Source organism: Rhinoderma darwinii, chromosome 1 (genome assembly GCF_050947455.1).
Source record: "Rhinoderma darwinii isolate aRhiDar2 chromosome 1, aRhiDar2.hap1, whole genome shotgun sequence".
NCBI lineage: Eukaryota > Metazoa > Chordata > Amphibia > Anura > Rhinodermatidae > Rhinoderma > Rhinoderma darwinii.
The window spans coordinates 39425135-39447895 of NC_134687.1; the positions used below are offsets into that span (position 1 = coordinate 39425135).

Consider the following 22761-nt stretch of genomic DNA (forward strand, 5'->3'; position numbering starts at 1 on the left):
TCTTAGATTTCTCCAGATTTCTCTTCCTCTCTGCTTTGCTATCAATCCCATGATGCTTCAGCACAGCATCACATGACCAGCTAAAGACCATACCATTTCTGCATGCTGGGGGACACTGTGATTATCATTCTCTCTATATTCTCCTAAATACGCTGAGAAACCATAAGTATACAGACAGGGAGGCTGCACTATATTCTTCTACATTATACCAGTGTGACAGGAACCTGTCTGAGTATCAGTGGTGGCTGATGATAGAAGTTTCTGTCCCCCACTGTGCAAAACTAGCGTGGTCCAGGAACTGCTGAAGCCTGTGATGTGTGACACATAGATCTCCATAGAATCACACTGCTGCTAAGCAACCATCCCAGTCTGATATATAGAGATAAATAAAAGGTGAGAGACTGACACATGGAATACCAGAATGGAGCACATGGGAAAGTTTAGTTTTGGCCGCAGTGTCCCTTTACCAGATACGAAGCTGCAAGGAAATTCAGAAAATCTCCTCTTCTCTCCACCAAGAGGACTAGAAGATGCTGGTGTTGCACTGTTATCACACTCCCATCTCCACCTCAAACATGTCAGTGCAACACCACTCGGATACCATGGATTATGAAATAAAATTATTTATTGCACTCAAAATGATACACAAGAACTTGCATAGAAAAACATAGAAATTAATTCTAAAATTTCTTTGGTCATACAAACTTCTCTCTCCTGACTCAAGTTTCGACTTACGGCTTCTAACTTTTTCAACACTATATCACTCATACAACCAAAAAGAGAAGTATAGTAGTGATCACCCACCAAGAACATATAATATGTGTCAAAAAATAGTTTTATTAGGGGGGTTGATCAAAAAAGTCAGTTTAGTATATATTTGCCTGCATGCAGACTAAATGACCAAACAAAAAACGAAAGAAAGATGCAATGCGCAATTGTAAGGTATCAAATATAAAATATAATCTTTATACAGAATACTAAAACAAAGTGTATATAAAGGTCCACAGACACACTAAAAGAAGGACACACATCAAGACTCATGCATATAAAGTAATGAACAACATATACAAGGGACAGATAATGAAATATATCATGCAAATGCAAACGAGAATGTACAGATGATTGCATATAAGAACACGTTCAATAATAATCTGCATCAAACAAACAACAATGATCTAGAGAATGAAAGACCATACTGATCCATAAAGCGCTAGAGCAATTGATAGACGTCCGCCCCGACGCGCGTATCGGCGTACTTGCCCCAGACGTCTATTAATTGCTCTAGGGGGCTGAAACATTTCCCCAGTAATGGAAAAATACTGTAAAAATGAAAATATTTTATACTCTGCCAATTAAAAAACATCTTTTTGTATTGACTATCCGCACTGTTTCCCTTACGACCATTACTGATAGGGTATGTGCACACGTAGTGACCAAAAACGTCTGAAAATACAGAGCTGTTTTCAAGGGAAAACAGCCTCTGATTTTCAGACGTTTTTTGAGCAACTCGCATTTTTCGCTGCGTTTTTCGCGCCGTTTTCGCTGCGTTTTTTACGTCCGTTTTTGGAGCTGTTTTCATTGGAGTCTATGAGAAAACAGCTCCAAAAACGTCCAAAGAAGTGTCCTGCACTTCTTTTGACGAGGCTGTATTTTTACGCGTCGTCGTTTGACAGCTGTCAAACGACGACGCGTAAATGACAGGTCGTCTGCACAGTACGTCGGCAAACCCATTCAAATGAATGGGCAGATGTTTGCCGACGTATTGTAGCCCTATTTTCAGACGTAAAACGAGGCATAATACGCCTCGTTTACATCTGAAAATAGGTCGTGTGAACCCAGCCATAGAATCTCTACATCAAATTGTAAGTGAACTCGTCTTTTCTTCTAAGTATTTTTAGAAAGTGTCTAGTGCAATCTAGAATCCATTTATATACCTCTCCAAGCCTGCTGATATCTGTTCTGCTATTTTTGAAAATTCCCACTGTGGAAGATTCAATTATTCCTCTTTGTTAGTCACGAAGAGACTGAACAATATTGTACTTTTTCTTTTTGTTACCAAGACAAAAAAAATTCTTTCTGGCTTTATCACTGAAATGTGAAACTTTAAAGTACAACACGTTAGATCAATCGGTTTAAGACTACACCCATTTTAACCTTTATAAATACTTGGAATTTACTATCTTATAACTAAAGTATATCTCCAAGAGCTAGTCAGAAGCACAGAAAAAAATCCATTTAAAGGAACACTCCAGGCAAAATTGATATTATGACGTACAGCCACTCTATCTCACAACAATGTCAAGACAGAGGGTATGCCAGTGTAGTCACCTCTCCACTAAAAATAGGAACTGGGAGCCCAACATTCCCCAAATCATTGTGGCCCCCACCAACATGATTTTTTTTGGAAAATAATAGTCCGAAGATACATGTACAAACAAATTTGATATTACAGGGTAACATGTTAATTAACAAATCAAACAATAGAAGTGAGGGCCCTGCTCGCAAGAGCTTGCAATCTAAGAGGAAAATGTGGTGACACAAAATGTAAAAAGTACTTAGTTTGTGCAGTGGTCCCGCCATCTTTTCTACAAAATAGGGGAAGACACATAATGCTGCATAAGCCGGCCACCAGCCAGTATCTGTATGCACAGATATAAAGTGCATTGGGGTGCACTTTAAAGGAATTGGATTCTGAGGAATACAGTAGAGGCGATGTTAAAAGGAGAGAAGTCAAATTAAGGAATGTGATAAGCCCCCCTAAAAAAGATGTGTTTTCAGTGCACGCTTAAAACTGTGATGTTGGGAATTAATTTGGTTTAGTGCGTTCCAGAGAACTGGTGCAGCACGAGAGAAATCCTGGAATGAAAAATAAGTAATTCTTCAAAATTCTCCTTTAATCTTTTCACCTAGGTATTCATTGTGTATTTATCTTGAAATTAACTGCCAAATGAGGGTTCTCGCCCAAGTTTCCTGACCAAACTGACTTTAATTCAGTTCTGCAAAGTAAAGCTCTGCATTTGAATAGCTTGTATCTAAAATGGAGTAGATATAAACATGAAGGCGTTTTGTAATATACTGTTAGCGCTACCCTCTCCATCTTCCCTTGTAGAAGCTTAGCGTACATCGCCAGCACTGAACTATAGCACTGGTATTTTGTGCAGTTCACATGGACGTCCTACTTAGCGGTCCTTTCAATTTGGAGGAAACCCACAAACATACAAGCTCAATGTTGCCTCAAAATAAAAAACACAACGAAGGGACAGTACAAGGTGTTTAAGTGACCAAGTCAGAGATGCCTATCTCAAGTACTCAAATAATGAATATATAATAATATATAAAAAGCTTAAATACTACTATACCATGCACACAGCCCATATAATAATGCCAAAGAGTGCTCAACTAATACCTCCAAACACTCCATACAAATAGTACCATACAGATCTCCAATAATACGGCTCCAAACCAAAGGTATAAGGAGTTCTGGAGGTCTCAGCTAGTGTAAAGGGGTGGGGGATAGAGCAACAGAAGGATGTAAATAACGTGTGTAGCTAAGCAGGACTGTGCGCATACCATTATCGTGTACAGGCTAGGGTGGATATACCTCAACCCTACAAATAATTTGACCGACACCAACTGAACTTTTAAACGTGGGTTGACACGAGGGTCGGCCACAGCTTTATTTATTATTTATTATTCCAATATTTTCAAAATAAACTATGTTCCTCTTCTACCCGTATGCCAGGCCGGCTGAGGCAGGCCATGTAGGTCACTTCTTTTAATAACAAAATACCGCCTGCTGTGACATGAGTTTCCAAACGAATCAAATGCCTCAAAACCACAAAATTTACAATCCCCATTACAACTTGGAGACGATCAACAAAATGATAATTGTACGGAGTATAATTCCGTATAAAATACAGTATACACAGTGCTTCAGAGACAAGATGTATGTATATTTTCCCTGTTTTTTTTTTTTTGTGTCTCATATTCCCAACATTTTGTATAAAGAAAATTCTCTTTTTTTTTTTGTTTTTTTTAATATATACTTTTTCTTTCTTATTTTTTTTTAAATATAGGTTCAACACAAAACATAAAAAGGGAGGGAGGGTTGGACAAGTAACGGCCAGAAGAGGAAGATGTCTGCCCGTCCTCGCCTTATAAACCCAGAAGTTGAGGGTGGGCAAGACCGCCCACAAGACTGCCCAAAAACGCCCAGTGGGGCGGGTGCCCACTGTCCCTATAGGACCTAGGGCCCCTAACTGTATATCTTAAAGAGACCTACCCCTAGCCAGCAATAACCCTCCTTTAACCCCTTCCTGCCACACAGTCATGGGCCCAATGGCTAATAAGCGCTGGAGGAGTCTGCAGAGGAAGAAACTGAGTATCATTGCAGCTCCAATATGTTGACCACTCCAGAGGGTCCCACTCGTCTGCTGTGTCCTGGTCGATGATCTTCTGTTCTCCTGGGCTGACTTGCTCATGGCCTCCACGTCTTGTCTGTCTGCCGTCTGGCCTGACCTTCTGCCCATCTCTCGTTATGACCAAACTCCGTCTGCCTTGAGCTCTGGCTCACCTTACTATGAGTGACCATCTGTCGCCTGCCCTAACCTTCTGCCCGTTTCTCTTTATGATCAAACTCTGTCTTCCTTCACCTCTGGCTCATCTTATTATGAGTGACTGTCTGCCGCCTGCCCTAACCTTCTGCCCGTTTCTCTTTATGATCAAACTCTGTCTTCCTTCACCTCTGGCTCATCTTATTATGAGTGACTGTCTGCCGCCTGACCTCTGCTAGTTTGGACAATGTGCTTGCCTACTATTTTTGCTACATAGTCTATTCACATCAGCCATTGCCAACAAAGTCTACTCTAGGGGTAGCGACCTGGGAATTCCTAGCAGCCAAGTCCACATCTCAGTACAGTGGTTAAAGGGTGAATAACTGGGAATCCTCTCCCTGGTTTAGTCCCATGCCAAAAAACTATTATCAACTCGGTGGGTTTACACCACCCTCTATTGACCCCCTGACATTGAGAGAGCAGATAGCGCAGAAGAATCTCATAAACTGCCTAACTCCCTTTTGCCAATGCCTACCCGGCCTTACTATGACCCTAGTACAGCAAGGCAGCAGTGCCAACCACTGAGTTGCCATGCGTTGCCCTAGATGCTTGCTGGCATTTTACTGTACCATTATTACATATTTAAAGGGGTTTTCCCATGAGGGACATTTATTACATATCCACTGGATATGTCCTAAATGTCAGATTGATGCGGGTCGCACCGCTGGGACCCGCACCTATTTCTAGAACGGGCCCCCTAAACCTCGTTCTATCTTTTTCTGCTCTGGCTGCCTCCCGGCCACTTCCTGTTTATATGGTCGGGAGTTACAGAAACAGCGTAGCTCGCTGAGCTACTCTGTTTTCGTAAGTCTCACAGTAGTGAATGGCAGTTTCCGTAACTACCATTCAGTTCTATGGGATTTACGGAAACAGCGTAGCTCAAAAGCGTTGTTTCCTAATTCATGGTCGGAATTCACCTGCTTCTGCCACAACAAGGAGCGGCAGAACAGGGTTTAGGGGGCCCCGTTCTAGAAATAGGTGCGCGTCCCAGAGGTGGGACCTGCATCCATCTGACATTTATGAAATATCCTGTGGATATGTCATAAATGTCCCTCATGTGAAAACCCCTTTAAGATTTCACCAGAGTAATGTGCTGTAATGTACTCTGCTGGCATATAGAAGAAGCTGAAATAAGTCTGTTCCTTGGGCAATAAATGATTCAGATAACAATTAGATTATAATGCTTCCTGCCTTTTATGTTTTAAGTCACTTCTGCAAAATATAATTAGGTACATTTATAAAAGTTGTCACACAGAAATAATATGGAAAAAAGTGCCCATAAAATGTTAATAGATGAAAATGACCTGAAAAATGGACTGAACGCAGATCTAAAACCCCATTATATTACACTGCGCGTCTGTGCTGCACTTTAGTCTACAAGAGAAACATCATTTTTTAATTTTGCTGTTATTATTATTGCAGTTCACTCTTACATTTTAAAAGAAATCCTTTTAGATATAAAAAATGTACTACTGGCTATAGGGGCGCAATCACTTTTACAATAAAAGCACTGAGGGTTCAGCCGATCAGCCAGGAGAGCTGCGTTGATTTGTATACATGGCATATTTTATTTAGACCACCCATTCAGGACTTCGGAGTCAATTTTGTGGGTGCGATTACAATCGTTAGCTTAGTGTTATTAGGTCATTTGAAAGATTTATTAATTTAAAGGAGAAGCCATCTCTGTAAAAAGGTATTTTATTTTTATTTATTATTTCCTATTCTTGTATAAAGCCAGCTTCACTCATTTTCTGTTATTACAGAACAAGGCATTGTGGGAGCATGTGACCTGGGTCATTGTAGGTTTTGTAGTCCCTGCAAAAAAATATATAAAAATCAGTCATAGAGGCCTGGAACCAGAAATGGTACGAACATAGATCATGTTTAGAATTTAAATGAACGAATTATTTATGAAGAAATTAATAATTGTTCCAGTTACATAGAGTTTCGTTTGTTTGGTCACATGTCTGACAGAGAAATGGAGATATATCCCTGTTTACAAAGGCAGAAGGCAGGTTCCCAATGCAAACTTACCAATACTTAAATCCTACTGTTACTTTGTAAAGACCCGAAACTGGCAAAAACAGGTGGGACTTATAAAGATTTATTCAGTTAAAATATGTGCAGTCCAGTTGGCGGGACAGTCCCACAAAAATAGGACTTTTACAAAGCATGCCCTACCATTTACTCTGCCACAGTCTGATTACACAACTGCTCCAGCCACCTCTAAGCAATCTATGCATAACTCTCAACATTTAAAACCCAAATTGTGAAAGATTACAAGCCCCGCCCCTTATATGCAAATCGGCATAAGCCCCACCTTCTTGTGGTCCCTTTCACAGGACAGTCGGGGCCTGTTAGGAGGTATACGCTATACAGACTTGCTTAAGAACTGATGTTTTGTTAAAGAGTTTTCCATAATTGAAAATAATGTTCACTTGGCACAATCTTGACATAATATTGTAAAGGATCTGCCAGGCACAGCTTCGGGGTTAACGCCTATAGATAATCAGTCTGCACCTGCTTCTATGTCTGTGAGACTACTCCATCTTCCACCACTCAGGGTGGCAAGCTTAGGAGTGGGAGAACCTATCACAGCCTGGCCAGACGGAGCTAACTCCCGCCCTCTGTCTATTTATACCTGCCCTTCCTGTTCCTCCTTTGCTTGTGATTCTTCTCGTTTGGTTTCCTGGCCCTGCTGCAGCTTCTTGTACCATTGTCCTTGCTTCATATTGACCCCGGCTTGCTGACTACTCTCCTGTTCTGCGTTTGGTACCTCGTACACTCCTGGTTTGACTCGGCTTGTTTACTACTCTTCTGCTCTGCGTTTGGCACCTTGTACTCTCCTGGTTTGACTCGGCTTGTTCACTTCTCTTGTTGCTCACGGTGTTGCCGTGGGCAACTGCCCCTTTCTCCCCCTAGCTCTGTGTACCCTTGTCTGTTTGTCTGGCGTGCACTTATTGAGCGTAGTGACCGTCGTTCAGTTGTACCCCGTCGCCTAGGGCGGGTCGTTGCAAGTAGGCAGGGACTGAGTGGTGGGTAGATTAGGGCTCACTTGTCTGTCTCCACACCCCCATCATTACAAATATAGAGAATAATTTTGTACATATCTTACAGAGGCATAACTTGAGTCTCGTGGGTCCCAATACAAAATCTGTAACAGGGCCCCCACACTATCATGCGTCTTTTATAGCACATTTATAGGTGTGATTGCAACCTCTGCACTCCCTATTGTTACCCCCCTGATGCATTGTTACCCACTTTGAACTACTACTACTTATACTATATTCTTATATAATGGTGTATACATAATTCTGATAATATCTGTCAGCGCTCATAGCTCTGAATGGCTACCTGCGATTCTTATAATGCACTGTACTCTGCTGCAATGAATTATGAAAGATGTAGTGTTTTCTAAATTAACCTATGGTACATTACCTGGTTCAAACACTACATTGACCACAATACAAGACAAACCAGATCTTTACAAGTTTATAAACAGAAGGAAGCTGCTAGTGGATCTGCAGGCAGAAGCCAAGACACACGACAGGGTCCGAGAGTCGGCCGATAAAAGTGGCCGTTTTGGTCAGTTTTTCCGGGCTGTGTTTCCGTTTTTAATGGCCGATTTTGACCCGTTTTGCATCAGTTTTTTTCCGTCTGTTTTAAAAACAGATGAATTTAATTTGTAAATTTTTTTGCCACACACTTCCCTCTGTAGATACTGCCACAGCCCCCCTTGTAGGTAGTGCCACACAGCCCCCTGTAGGTAATGCCACATAGCCCCCTGTAGGTAATGCCACACAGCCCCCTGTAGGTAATGCCACACAGCCCCCTGTAGGTAATGCCACACAGCCCCCTGTAGGTAATGCCACACAGTCCCCCTGTAGGTAGTTCTACACAGCACCCTTTTACATAACACCACCCCATAGATGGCACCCCCCTACCTTTCTGTAGATAGCGCCACTGTAGGGGACCGTTCCAGGAGAAGTCCCTGACTTCAATGTCCATATATGGAGAGTGAAGACAGGGACTTCTCCTGGAGCGGGAACACCGGCCACAGCGCCGAGGATTTAGCTCCAGAAGTCCCTGACGTCACTATGTCTATATATGGACAGTGAAGTCAGGTACTTCTCCTGGAGCGGAATCCACAATCCCCGGCCACAGCGTTGCCGAAGCTGTGGCCGGGGATCCGCTCCTACATGGAGCAAACAAATACCGTCCTCCTCCTCCTCACATGCACTTCGCACTGTGAGGAGGAGAAGAGAGTGAACGAGCTGCGGAAAGCTCGGCCCTCACTCGGATCACATCCGAGTGACAGCCGTACTTTACACGGACCCATAGACTTCTATGGGAGCCATGCGGCCGGGAGAATGGCTGAAATAGGGCCGTGTGAAAAGCCCCATTTGGGGCCTATTATTCCTACTGCGGCCGTTCAAAAAACGGCCGTCACACGGCCGGACATTCCTGTCATGTGAATAGCGCCAAAGTAATCAGCAGAATCCGGATGTGAATGGAGTATAATATATGCTGCAATTCACAGACAAGCATTCTTTGTAGATCATATCTAGATATAAAATGGTGTTCATTCAGTTTACCTGATGTCACTTAGAAGAGATAAAGACTGAAACTTCACAATGTAGTATATTTCCTTTTTGTCAATAATTTTTGATACTTTATGAATGCGTTATATCAGAAGAAAGTGTTTTTTTCTCAAATACCCTCAGAGCAGATATAAAGAAACTGCGTCCTGCCAGTGAAGGGTGAAGTAGAATTTCAATGAGGACAATTCCAGCAATGACTTGCGTAAGCCTCTAATAATGCTCAGTACTGGGTGCATAATGCAGAATGATTTGTTTCTGCTTTCTTTCTTTCTTTATTACTGATATAAAATATGAAACGGCTCAGCATGTCTCAGTAATTCCGACAAACAATTCAGAGAGGGATCCTACCAGCAGGGGAAATAAAATCATCTGGCTGGTGCTATGACATAGTAATGACTGGTATAACTCTGCACAATGTACAGCCTAAAGCCACAGTATCAGACAAACGTTTCCAATGTATAATGCAGCTTTTTCTCTGTACGGGGCAATAAATGTAAAAGGGGTTATCCGGGTTCTGAAATTTTTTTGGGTAATGACTGCAAATGAGATAAATTAGCAAAAGTAGTAGTAATTCCCTATGCTTTCCCCCGGCGATCCAGCAGTGACACTCCGGCAGCACTCCCGGTACTGGTTTACATGCATCTAGCATGTAAATTCTGCAGCCAATCAGAAGGCTATCAGCGCTGACGAATCATATTTCTGACAAACCTCCAGAAATACAACACATGACGGCTGAGCTGCAGCGGTCACATGCTGCGTGAATGTAAACAATCACCGGGTGTTCTGCCGGAGTGTCAGTACCGGATCACCGGGCGGAAAGGATAGGTAAGTACGGCTTCTTTTGTTAATTTATCTCATTTGCAGCTTTTACCAAGACAGTTTTTCAGAACGGCTCATACGGTTTTGACGATAGAAAAATAAAAACGTTTTTAGCTCTTGGAGAACGTTGATAAAGAAAACTACAAAATGTAAAAACTACAACTGTCTTCGGCGGGAAGTGGTTAAAGAATATGTATTGACGTTCTTTTTATGTCCTTATTATTGCTTGTTAAGAGCGGCTTGCCGTGTATAAGTGATACAACCATCATTAAAGAGGATCTGACACCGGTTTATTAATTCCCTATCTCCTAACTAATCTTATAGGCGTTATGATGCTGATAACTACAGTGTAAATTGTGTTTCAAAACGTTTATTATTTGCAAAGTTATGAGCTTTTTTGTAAATATGCTAATTTGGCTATACCTGCCAGTTGGGAGGTTACGCTTCCTTTTCCCTCTGGGCGGTGTAATGTTTTCTGTATGACGTTGTCCAATCAGCATACAGCTTCTCCTATTCCCAGCCCAGCAACACAGTGTGATCATATAGTATACAGCTTCCATTCTCGACTGTGTTTTCAACTGGTGATATCTCCGGTTGTTTCACAGCTAGAACTGCCATATCCCACAGCCGGAGATATGGCTATTTGAAGTAATTCCTCTTCCTTTCAGCCTCTGTCTCTCACACTGTGTGAAGCAGATTCATGCTGATAGAACAGCGTCAGAGGATGTGAGGTAGCTCCACCTCAGGAGAATCGCTGGTGTTGACACCCACTTGGCTAGTATGGCCTCATTTGCCTATAAGGAAAAAAGTTCATAACTTTTAAAATAATAAACGTTCTGGGACATAATTTTCACTTGCATTATCAGTGTGACCGCACCTATTAGATTAGCTAGGAGATAGGGCATTACTAAACTAGTGACAGATCCTCTTTAAAGGCTAACTAAATGTTTAACAAACTTCTGACATGTCATAGTGACATGTCAGAAGTTTTGATCGGTGGGGGTCCAAGCTCTGAGACCCCCACCAATCACTAAAACGAAGCTGCAGAACGCTCGTGTGAACGCTGAGCCGCTTCGTTTCTGTTCGGCTTTTTCCAGAATGCCTATGTATCGGTGTACGGGCTCATAGACATTCTATTGAGTTCGCTCTTCTGCAGCTTCGTTTTAGCGATTGGTGGGGGTCTCTGTGCTCAGACCCCACCAATCAAAACTTCTGACATGTCACTATGACATGTCAGAAGTTTGTTGAATGTTTAATTACCCTTTAAGGATGCCTATGTGGGTATCTGAGTTGAGACAAAAATATGTAATAAGGACCCATTCCATGACCACCATGTCGGGTACAATTTGACTAGTGATAATTATAATAAATTACAGCTATTGTAGGGTTAAAAGTCAAGGTATCCTACACTTTTGTAGTTCGTAGGGTATTCTCCATTGGAGGCTGGGAGTATATACTGAAACATTCCACCCAAACAGTTGCCTAAGCCTCATACAGATGTAGCAATCTTTAATTTGACTCTTAACGCATTCTATACATTATGGCCAGAAACGTTAACTTGACTTTTTCAGTTGTTTTTCAATGGCTTTTGTTATGTGATATCACGCTGCAGCAAGTTATCAGATTCAAGTTAATCTTTGCTACATCTGTGCATAAACCCTGATAGCTTCCTAGTTGCATGACATATCTTCCATCTCAGAAAAGAAGATGGTAAGAAACTTTCCATCTTTATAATTTAGGAGAGAAAAGAGAGCCGCCTCAGAGACTCCCTGGCTGTGGAAAAGGTATGGTCGTCCTACATTGTGGACTTTCCTGAGAGACCAACTCCCAGCTTCCCATTGCGCTTCACAAGGGCTGAAATATGAGCTGTGGTGAGTCCAATTGTCCACCTCAGAGGAGAGATAGTCCATTCTACATGTGTATATTCTCCTCTGTCTTTACTTTCAAATGTAAATCTGGCTACATTATTTCTTGTAGCCTTAGTCTAGTTTATTTGTTTCTACAGATATAGCAAACTTTAACTTGACATATCACGATGCATCAAACTTTAACTTGACATTTCAATGGCGTGTGATGTGTTAAGTATCAAGTTAAAGTTTGCTGCATCATGTCCTGTAACGTGTTAATGGTATGTAAAGTTTGCTGCGTCATGGTATGTAATGTGTTAAATGTCAAGTTAAAGTGTGCTACATCTGTACATACAGACTTAGGGCTCCTGGAAGCCACACTGTCCGCTGTTTCTTCAGGAGAAAGACAACGAAATATAACAAGATTGTCATTGGACGTCTATTGTTCACAGTCCCCTAGTTCAGAGAGCTGCTTAACTTTAAAAAGGACCTGTCACCTCTTCTGATATGTCTGTTTTAGTAAATAATTGCATTCTACATGAAATAACAATTCTGGAACATCTTTTCTTAGAACTCTACGTTGTGTCGTTCCCCTGTTATTCCTCCTAGAAATTTATGAATAAATTAACAACTGGGTGTTACCAGTTGGGGGTGTGTCCTTACACAGACTGTCAATGTCCAATCAGTGCTCAGAGTGTGAGAGTGTGTAGGGACACGCCCCTTTGACAAGTCATACATTTCTGGGAGGAATAACAGAGGAACGGCACAACGCACAGTTCTAAGAAAATATGTTCCAGAATTTTTTTTTCTTAGGGAGTAATACTAAAATATACATGTCAGGAGAGGCGACAGGTCCTCTTTAACTGGGGTACCAAGCAAGAGCTAAAGCTGCTGTACTCGTAGAAATGCTCGAAAAAGGTAATTTGAGAAGAAGTCGTCAAAGCCACTTTGATGGAGAGATGAAATGCTTTGTTAATGCTCAATTCCCCTTAACTGCACATAAAGTCTACACATTTTTAATAGACATATGTATCAGGCTCCAACTACTCAGCTGGTGCCTTGCTATATACAACAGTAGCGCATTAATATGAAGTACTGTGTTATTGTAGTGCATTGCCATCTCCAGATTTATATTTTTTTTCCCCAATAATAGGAAATCTTCTGGAAGACAATTAGAACATAAGGCGGCAGAAAAGTGTCATAGTGTTCCAAGTATTATGAGCTCTATGGGATCCTTATCTGATGCTGCAGTATTTGTGTAGCTGTGTTCATATCTGGATCTGTAGGGTCTTCAAGAACAAATTAATAGTCATACCAGTTTTCTGGCTGAACACCCAGCACAAAGATATTTTTTTCAGTCTAGACAATTTCTTGCTTTGCCTATTTCTCAGAATAGTAAATTGGAATATACAAAAACCTATACACATTAGTCTGGTTGGTGAATAATGCCATTTTTAGTTGGATACAATCAGGGCCGGCCTTAGGATAGATGGCGCCCCATGCGAAATGTTCTTTCAACGTCCCACCCCCATCATAAAAAAAAATGCCCCATAAAAAAATTATAATGCCCCTTTAGTGCCCCCATACAGTATAATAATAATATTTAATAATATAATATATTACAACCCCTTCAAGGACACAGTATTTTGTCCTCTGATTTTGCCCACAGTATTATGCCCCCTGTAGTACCCCTACACAGTATAATGTCCGCTTAGCGGCCCCTACACAGTATAGTGCCCCCCCTGTAGATTCTGCCATACAGACTCCCAGAAGTCAGTGCCATAATCCCCCACCTCCTCCTTGTAGATCATGCCATACAGATGCCCACCTCTCCCTCATAGACAGTGCCCCCAAACAAAAACAAAAATTGTACACACTTAGGCCCCATTCCCACGACGAACTGAGCTGCTCCACGACGGGATCATGTAGTACAGAGTTAACCAACCTTTTCGGACTCGAGGCAGCACTGGAAAAATAAAATGTCCTCCGGGCACCCCTACCAAAAATTGTTTCGAGAAAGACACAAAACGGCTATTGTTTGACCTTTTTTTTTTGTGTATTTTCTTAAGCCGTAGAAGCTAATGCAAAAGACGCAGGCAAAAAAGCTGCAAACGGGCACCACAGGTATTTTCTGCCACCTATTAATTTCAATAGGGGGTCAGAGGCGGAAATGACCATTAGCCCCCCACTCACAGTAAAATGACCATCAGCCCACCACTCACAGATTCCCCCTGTAGGTAGTGCCACACAGCCCCTTGTAGGTAGCGCCACACAGCCCCCTTGTAGGTAGCGCCACACAGCTCCCTTGTAGGTAGCGCCACACAGCCCCCTTGTAGGTAGCGCCACACAGCCCCCTTGTAGGTAGCACCACACAGCCCCCTTGTAGGTAGCGCCACACAGCCCCCTTGTAGGTAGCGCCACACAGCCCCCCTGTAGGTAGCGCCACACAGCCCCCCTTGTAGGTAGTGCCACACAGGCCCCTGTAGGTAATGCCACACAGGCCCCTGTAGGTAATACCACACAGGCCCCTGTAGGTAATGCCACACAGACCCCTGTAGGTAATGCCACACAGACCCCTGTTGGTAATGCCACACAGCCCCCTGTAGGTAATGCCACACAGCCCCCCTGTAGCTAGTTCTACACAGCACCCTTTTACATAGCAACTTACCCATCGCGTGGGTGTGACACCAGACAGCACAAATCTATGGGTAAGTTGCTTATAGTATATATCCACATATACTTTTCATGTAACCATTTGTTTTGGTTTTGTGCTGACTGCATCTCTGCCTTCAATTGATTACTCAGACCTGGGACTCTGCATATTATCTAGAACATATTACATGTCTCCTGGGTTTATATATCTCATACACTATGTAGAGCACTGAATGTGCTTTCGTGGTTGTAGTTACTCCAAGCCTTACTCATGATACTTTCAAAACATATATATGTTTATTTATAATCCAACTATTGACAACTGTCTGGCCTCAATTGCTTCACACTGTGGTAATCATCTATGATTTTAATGTGTGTGTTTTTTATATTTTGTACCAATAAAATTATATATTTTATCAGTATAAGCATGGTTTTGACACATGGTTTTTACATATATACACACCGGCAGATAAATACACAGACAGGGACATATACAAATACATAAAAGGCACAAATATACAAGCACAAATACACATTCATAATAGACCCATATATACCCAGTACAGATAATGTCGTAGATGTCACGTGCAGCCCTATGTAACACCACAGATAACACACAGTGATAACGGAGTCGAGATAATGTAGATTTTACCTGCAGTCCTATGTAACACCACAGATAACACACAGTGATAACTGAGTACAGATAATGTCGTAGATGTTACCTGCAGTCCTATGTAACACCACATATAACACACAGTGACAACTCTCTGAATACAGATAATGCAGTAAATGTTACCTGCAGTCCTATGTAACACCGCTGATAACAAAGTGATAACTCTCTGAGTACAGATAATGGCGTAGATGATAACTATGCCCACAGACACATATAAACACACACAAAGAGGAATATATATATAAAAGGGCAGCAGAGTATATAAGGGGCAGCAGGGTATATAAGGGTCAGCAGGGTATATAAGGGGCAGCAGGGTATATAGGGGCAGCAGGGTATATAAGGGTCAACAGGGTATATAAGGGGCAGCAGGGTATATAAGGAGGCAGCAGGGTATATAAGAGGCAGCAGGTTATATATCGGCAGCAGGATATATAGGGGGCTGCAGGGTATATAGGGGCAGCAGGGTATATAAGGGGCAGCAGGATATATAGGGGGCAGCAGGATATATTGGGGCAGCAGGATATATAGGGGCAGCAGGATATATAGGGGCAGCAGGGTATATAGGGGCAGCGGGGTATACAGGGACAGCAGGATATATAGGTGGCAGCAGGATATATAGGGGTCAGCAGGGTATATAGGAGGCAGCAGGATATATAGGGGCAGCAGGATTTATAGGGGCAGCAGGATATATAGGGGCAGCAGGATATAAAGTGGCAGCAGTATATAAAGGGGCAGCAGGGTATAAAGGGGGCAGCAGGGTATAAAGGGGGCAGCAGAGTAGATAAGAGGCAGCACAGATATCTTTGTTTTATGAACACACACTTTTACAAAGAGACATAAACACATGCAGAGACACAGACACACACACACACACACACACACACACACACACACACACACATACTAACATATACACATACAAACACAGAGATGCATACTGTATACACATAGAGACGCATACTGTATGAACACAGACACACATACTGTATACACACAGACACACATACTGTATACAAACACATATACACATAGACACACCTAAACACTTACCATCTCTCCATGCTGACAGGATCACAGGCTTCGTGCAGGACAGGCTGTGGGCAGAGCTTCCTCCTCTTCTCTTTTTTTCTCGGCTCTTTGTCCGTGTGTGTAACTAAGAACAGAGCACAGAGCGGAGGCAGAGCCCAGTGGCGCCCCCTGCATGCTTGGAGGGGGCAGCGCCCTGTGCGCTCGCACAGCTCACACACCCCTAAGGCCGGCCCTGATCATAGGTCATAAAGATTTGGCAATATACTAGTGAGTGAGATACATGGATGCAGTCATCTTAAAGTTATACTTTACAATGTCTTTAAAAAAAGGTCTTCATTAAAATGAAGGACCATTGCCATGAGGATTTATTCATACATGGTGCAATGACTTTTGGTGAGAAATCTTCCTGTGCTCAAACCATTCTGAGTTGGTGGCACCACGAGCACAGTAGTTGTCTGTTGTTGAAAATGGAAAGATGTGGCAATCGCTCTGAGATGTGCGTGATAAATAACAGGTCTGATCATCAGAAACCCTCAATGTGTCCCCCCAATACAGGTTAAGTATCCTTCTGATCCAGAACCCAAAATCTGGCCACTGTATGACCCACTTTAGAGCTGATGTGTAGTTAGGAGTAATGGTCTTAAGCTGGCCATACCCTTTAGATAGCCACAGCTCTTCCACCCAAACCCCCATACACATGCACGCTCGACTCGGCTGAGCGTGCATGCATACTCAATAAGGCGTAAGCTTATCTCCATACAAATAAAAGGATTTGGCATGTTGAAATCCAACAGCCCGATCCTTATCTCCCCCACCATATGTGGTCAGGGAAGAGTCACGACATTGCCATACACATTAGACGGTCGTCACGTCGAAATCTGAAATCAGTGGGACCGGCTGACATTCATTTAATGTGTATAGCCACTGCAAAGCCATGATATCTGCTTAGTTAGCCAGTTAGTCATCAACGATTGATTGATTGATTGATTGATTGATTGATTGATTGATTGATTGATTGATTGGTTGGTTGAGTAAGGCTGGGTTCACACGAGCATGTTACGTCCGTAATGGACGGAACGTATTTCAGCCGGAAGTCCCGGACCAAACACACTGCAGGGAGCCGGGCTCCTAGCATCATAGTTATGTATGACGCTAGGAGTCCCTGCCTCTCCGTGGAACTACTGTCCCGTACTGAAAACATGATTGCAGTACGGGACAGTTGTCTGGCAGCGAGGCAGGGACTCCTAGCGTCGTACATAACTATGATGCTAGGAGCCCGGCTCCCTGCGGTGTCTTCGGTCCGGGACTTGCGGCCGAAATACGTTCCGTCCATTACGGACGTAACATGCTCGTGTGAACCCAGCCTAATTGTATCTTAAATTGTGGCTTAATGGTGACACTTATTAATAAAGCAATAGGAATAAAACCAAGATGATCAACGTTTACATTTTTGAATGCATTTGAAGGGATTACTAGATATTTCTATTTTATAGCAGTAAGAAACTATGTCCTCCTGAGGTTTTAAGACATTGCTCTACAACCTATGGCTCCTCAACTGTTGTGAAACTACAACTTCCAGCATGTCCTGACAGACACAAGCAGTCAACCACTGCTATGAAACATCCCATCCCATTATCTTATTTTGGATGGGAACAATTCAGCTGTGAAGCAGTGAGCACAGAGCACTACCAGAAGGAACATGATTCCAAGAAATATGATGCCGCGCTTGTACAGATTTCCTTTTCCCGCAGAACAAAATGCTGGAGATAGGGAGACAAATAGGGACAATTATGTTTCCATTAGTAAACAGATTACAGCTATCGGGTTGAAGAGTGAACACAGCAACCTCATTATTTACTATGGGCATCTCCTCCTCTTACTCTAGTTTTTACATACATCTCCTCCAATGTGTTGATATATGAAATAAACTCACATTCTTCCATTAAACACGGGCAAAAAGCAGCTGTGTTGTACAGTGTATATGTTTATAACAAGTTTAGCAATTTAAGGGATTGTCCATGAATAGAAAAACATGGCAGCTTTCTTCTAACAACAGCACCACAACTTGTCCACAGGTTGTATGTGGTATTGCAGCTCAGTCATATTCACTTTAATGGATCTGGGATGCAATACCAGACACAACGCATAGACAGGTGTGGCGCTGTTTTAGGAAGAAAGAAGCCATGTTTTTCTAAACCTGGACAACCCCTTTAAAGCAAGTTTCTCATTTGTTACTGTAATATTGTGCACATATTCAATGGCAGTAAAGTAAAGCCCTTACATTCTGTCAAATACAGAAAAATACAGTTAGAGATTCAACTGTGGACACGAAGTATAAAGAATAGAATATACTTAAATAGATGTTCCAAACTTAAACATTTTTGGCATATTAATGTTTAATAGATGCAGGTCCCAGGGTTGCCTGATACCTGTCCAGTCTGGTATGGTGGCCACCAGCTGCTGCCTCCAGGCAGAGAATGAATGGAGAGGTTGCCGCGCACATGGTGGCAGCACGCTTGCTCTACGGTTTCTCTAACTCCCATTGAACAGAATGGAGAAAGCCAGGCATGTGCACAGCCAACTCTCAATTTATTTTTCGCCTGGATGCAACGGCCACAACACAAGGCAGGACGAAGGATTGGGTAACAGCCCGTTCTGGACATAGGTGCTGGTCCCAGAGCTGGGACCCACATCTAACAGCCATTTATGGAATATCCAGTAAATATGCCTTAAATGTATAAATTGGGAATACCCCTTTAAACTGGAGGTGAGTGATCTTACATAGGCACTGCTCATAACAAGAAGTTCTCTCTTGTTTTCTAAAAATAGGTTAATCAGCAGCTACAGGGTACATTATCTCTATCTCTACATATAATAAAAGTGTAAACTTTGCGTGTCTGTACATTGAAAATATTTGCGAAAATAAATAATTGGGGGATGAAGGATAAGTGATAGAATGCATTAAGATCATTTTTGGAATTTTTGTCTGTTTGTCTATTTGTGCACGCATCACGTAAAAACTACTGACTCAATTCGCATGGAGTTTTTAGAAAAACATAGGGGTCAACTTGAAGTAACATTTAGTTTTTATTTCATCGCAATGGCTTCACTCAATCAGAAGATATGCGAATTTAATGTTTTCAAAAGTTCATTTACATGTGGCATTAGCACAACAAAAACAAACACATGGAAACCTTGGCAACCAATCACATTTTATTGATGTTCACCTTGAAGGCGGGCAACGGGTGTACTTCAACCCTGAAAATGTGGCAGATCGGTTAGAAAACCCGAGACAAAGCACTTAGTGTACAGTTTCCTGCCAGCTTATGTTACGCTATGACCATCAACGAAGCGCAGGGCCAAACGATGCGCGTGGCGGGCATGGACCTCAGTGTCAGCTGCTTTGCGCACGGCCAGCTCCTTGTGGCTCTCTCCTGCATTAGCAACTCCACCAATCTTTAGGCCCACATCCCTAGTGGTTCTACTGCTAACATTGTTTACAGGGAAGGGTTGTCGTAGTAAACATGACTACTGAAAGAAATCTATTTTCAATTGAAGTTTGTTTATTGTGTGTTTTTTTTTCACTTTGTTTTGAGTATGGTCCAAGGCTAGCAGTATACTTATAAAAAAAACGGCATTGGTAAGTTTTTCAGTGGTCTGCGCGTACGAAGTTGCGGGCACAGTTTTTCAGTGGTCTGCGTGTAGGAAGTTGCGGGCACAGCTAGTATATACATAATAATGAATTTCTGTTGTCTGTTGCATGTTCTTTATGCACGGCCAAACGACTGGACTAATCTGCACCAAATTTGTCACATAAGTAAATCACGCGCTTCCGAAGGTTTTAGAGCGGGTTTCAGCTCTCTAGGGCCTACCATTCTCGACATATTTACAAAAGCATATATGACATCACTGGCTTCCACATCAAGGACCTTCCTCCATATCACATGACCAGTATTAGCCAAGAAAGGTCGCAGGTCCTTCATTCTTAGCCTCACTCACATACACACAGTTTTAGACCAGGTTTCCATAACAACCCAGCGATTTTTCTTTACTTCACGTGTTACTCACCGTAAAAGAACTGCACCTATACTAAATTTGAGCATTCTCATGAATTGAAACCCTTTCATACCAGTCATGCCTTCAAACCCTGCACTTAGACGAAAGACTCCTGTGGCAATGCGCATGGCTGCTGCACGGGCTGCTGAAATCCCTCAACAGCACCAAACCTGTGGATTTCAGCATTCTCGTAAATTGAACCCCATTCAGACCAGTCATGCCAAATGACGTTTTTAACCACACACGCAAACAACAAACAAATAGACCACTGTGAAGCCAGGAATTGCTATTATATATTATGAAAGTGAATGTCTGTTTGTCTGTCCTCTATAGGCATCCAAAAGCCTGAACCATTCAACCCCAAATTTGGCACATAGGTACATCGGGTGTCTGGGAAGGTTTTCGTAAATGTCTCAACCTTGCCGTTGTTCTCTGTTATCAGCCATTATAGCAAATGTCTGTTAGTCGTCCTCTATAGTCATCCAAACACATGAAATATTTGACCACAAATTTGGCACATAGGTACATCGGGTGTTCAGGAAGGTGTTCTCTGTTATCAGCAATTATCACATGATCATGATCCAATATTATAAAAGCGAATACAGACATTTGCTTTTATAGTTACAAGATAATCCTAGATGGGAAGGTACAGAGGAGTGGTTACTAATAGTAACCAATCAGATTACTGATGGCCAGGAGGAATACTGCATTACTAGCTGCAGAGACTCCTCTTGGCCAACTGCAAGCTGATCAAATGAGTCATACTGCTGCTCGAGCTGCTGAAACTCCTTAGCAAACTTGGGCTTTCTCAGCAACAGAACAGGCAGGTGGCTCTCAGAAGCGCAGAGACTCCTGCCCGAACCCAGGCTAGAAAGCAAGCTGATAGAACGCATTATGTTCAGCGTGCTAATGAGTGTCCCTTCATTTATGATGCTGTTTTCAATTATGATCCAACCATAGTCTATGGCCAACTGGTAATAAAACTGCCAATGTTGTTAATCAACAGGCTCTGTCACAGTATTATGGCTCCATTTCCTACCGGTTTATCTGTTAGGTATTTAGGAAGTTAAAATTGAAATAAACAGTGTGTAACTGCTGGGGTATATAGAGCTACTAGCGATTTCCCCGTAAACCAAGAAAATACAAGGGCACGGATTGGCCTCATGTGCACCCTTGGAACAAATCCAATGAACACACAAACAGACAAACCGACACGTTATATCCGGTCAGCAGCGGGTACTTTTTCTACAGCACACAATATTGGCAGTCACAGGCGTTCTTGCACATGTATACACGTTTTGTTTCATTTTGTTGGAATGTGCTGTTCAAACTTTTGTGTTGTTTAGGTGGTACTTTTTCTAGTCCTATATGTAATGAAGTTATTATAATATACTTTAATCTAGCGTAGAACTTCCAAAATGGGCAAGCTGAGGTTATTATTGAAGAAATGTTTCGGCACCATGGACAGAGACACAAAGAGGCCTCTAGGTTGTCTTCAATATTGACATCCATGTAGTTATGCCATTTAGTAGGTGGGCATTGATATCAAGATCATCAAACCATTTTACAGTTTACACATAGCATTCCTCTACATAAACCGTTGAGTAACTTCGTAAATACATTACATTACTTATCTTGTACTGATCCTGAGTTAGAGCTTGTATTATACTCTAATGCATTTACAATTCTGACAGCTTCAAAGCCAAAATATCCTAGAATTCCTTCCAGACAGCAAAAAGGTTTTTATGGTTACATATAATTTTTACATCAAGGCTCCGTACAGTAATACGATATAGGCGAAACTAACTGTCCCCCTGCAATATAGGAGCTCATCTAATCTGGTAAGTATGTGCCTGTCAACAAGCCTGTCGACTGTTTCTAAAAGTAACCAGCAGAATTGTGAATGCAGCTCTGGGCTATAATACAGCCTGTAACTCGGAGTCATTAGCTGATAAGACATAATACACAACATAAAATAAGCAATGCAATTCATTTACAAAGTTGCTTACGTTTTTAGTAGATTTGTAGATTGATTCTATATATAAACTGTAAAATGTTGTTTAATGGTGTTGTACAGCACAATTATATAACTTGATAGTATATACCAACATATCAGAAGTACAGCAACACCACTGACTGGCCTAAAAAGAAAACTCCAAATCCTAAGTATAAGGCAACGGTAGACAAAATGCTGTCTTGGCATTGTTATTTGTATTGTTGTGGGGGTCCCATTTTTTCTTTTGCTATGAGGTCGTGTGATTTCTATGTAGAGCCCTGAACCTGAATATGGGAGGCTCAACAAAAATGTAAATGAGTGTATGAGTTTGTCAAATTCTATAGCATTGTATTTTGTTTTATATATCAAAACTAACAATTTTTAATCTTATACGTTGATTGTACAATAAACTTTAAAGGGGTTTTATAAGATTGTAAAAACATAGTTGCTATCGTCCAGAAACAGCGCCACTATT

At 42.0% G+C, this 22761-nt stretch overlaps 1 protein-coding gene across 3 annotated transcripts in view; it reads left to right on the forward strand.

Moving 5' to 3' along the window:
• PPP2R2C (protein phosphatase 2 regulatory subunit Bgamma) overlaps positions 1-22761 on the forward strand; it is a 193241-nt gene that overhangs the window by 28252 nt on the left and 142228 nt on the right. The window contains exon 2 of one of the 3 annotated variants that reach the window (XM_075857866.1): positions 11773-11904. The exons of the other annotated variants lie outside the window; for them this stretch is intronic. Within the exon in view, the coding sequence (XP_075713981.1) occupies positions 11895-11904 (10 nt within the window). The 5' untranslated portion in view covers positions 11773-11894. The remainder of the gene's footprint in view (positions 1-11772; positions 11905-22761) is intronic. 3 annotated transcript variants of the gene reach the window in all.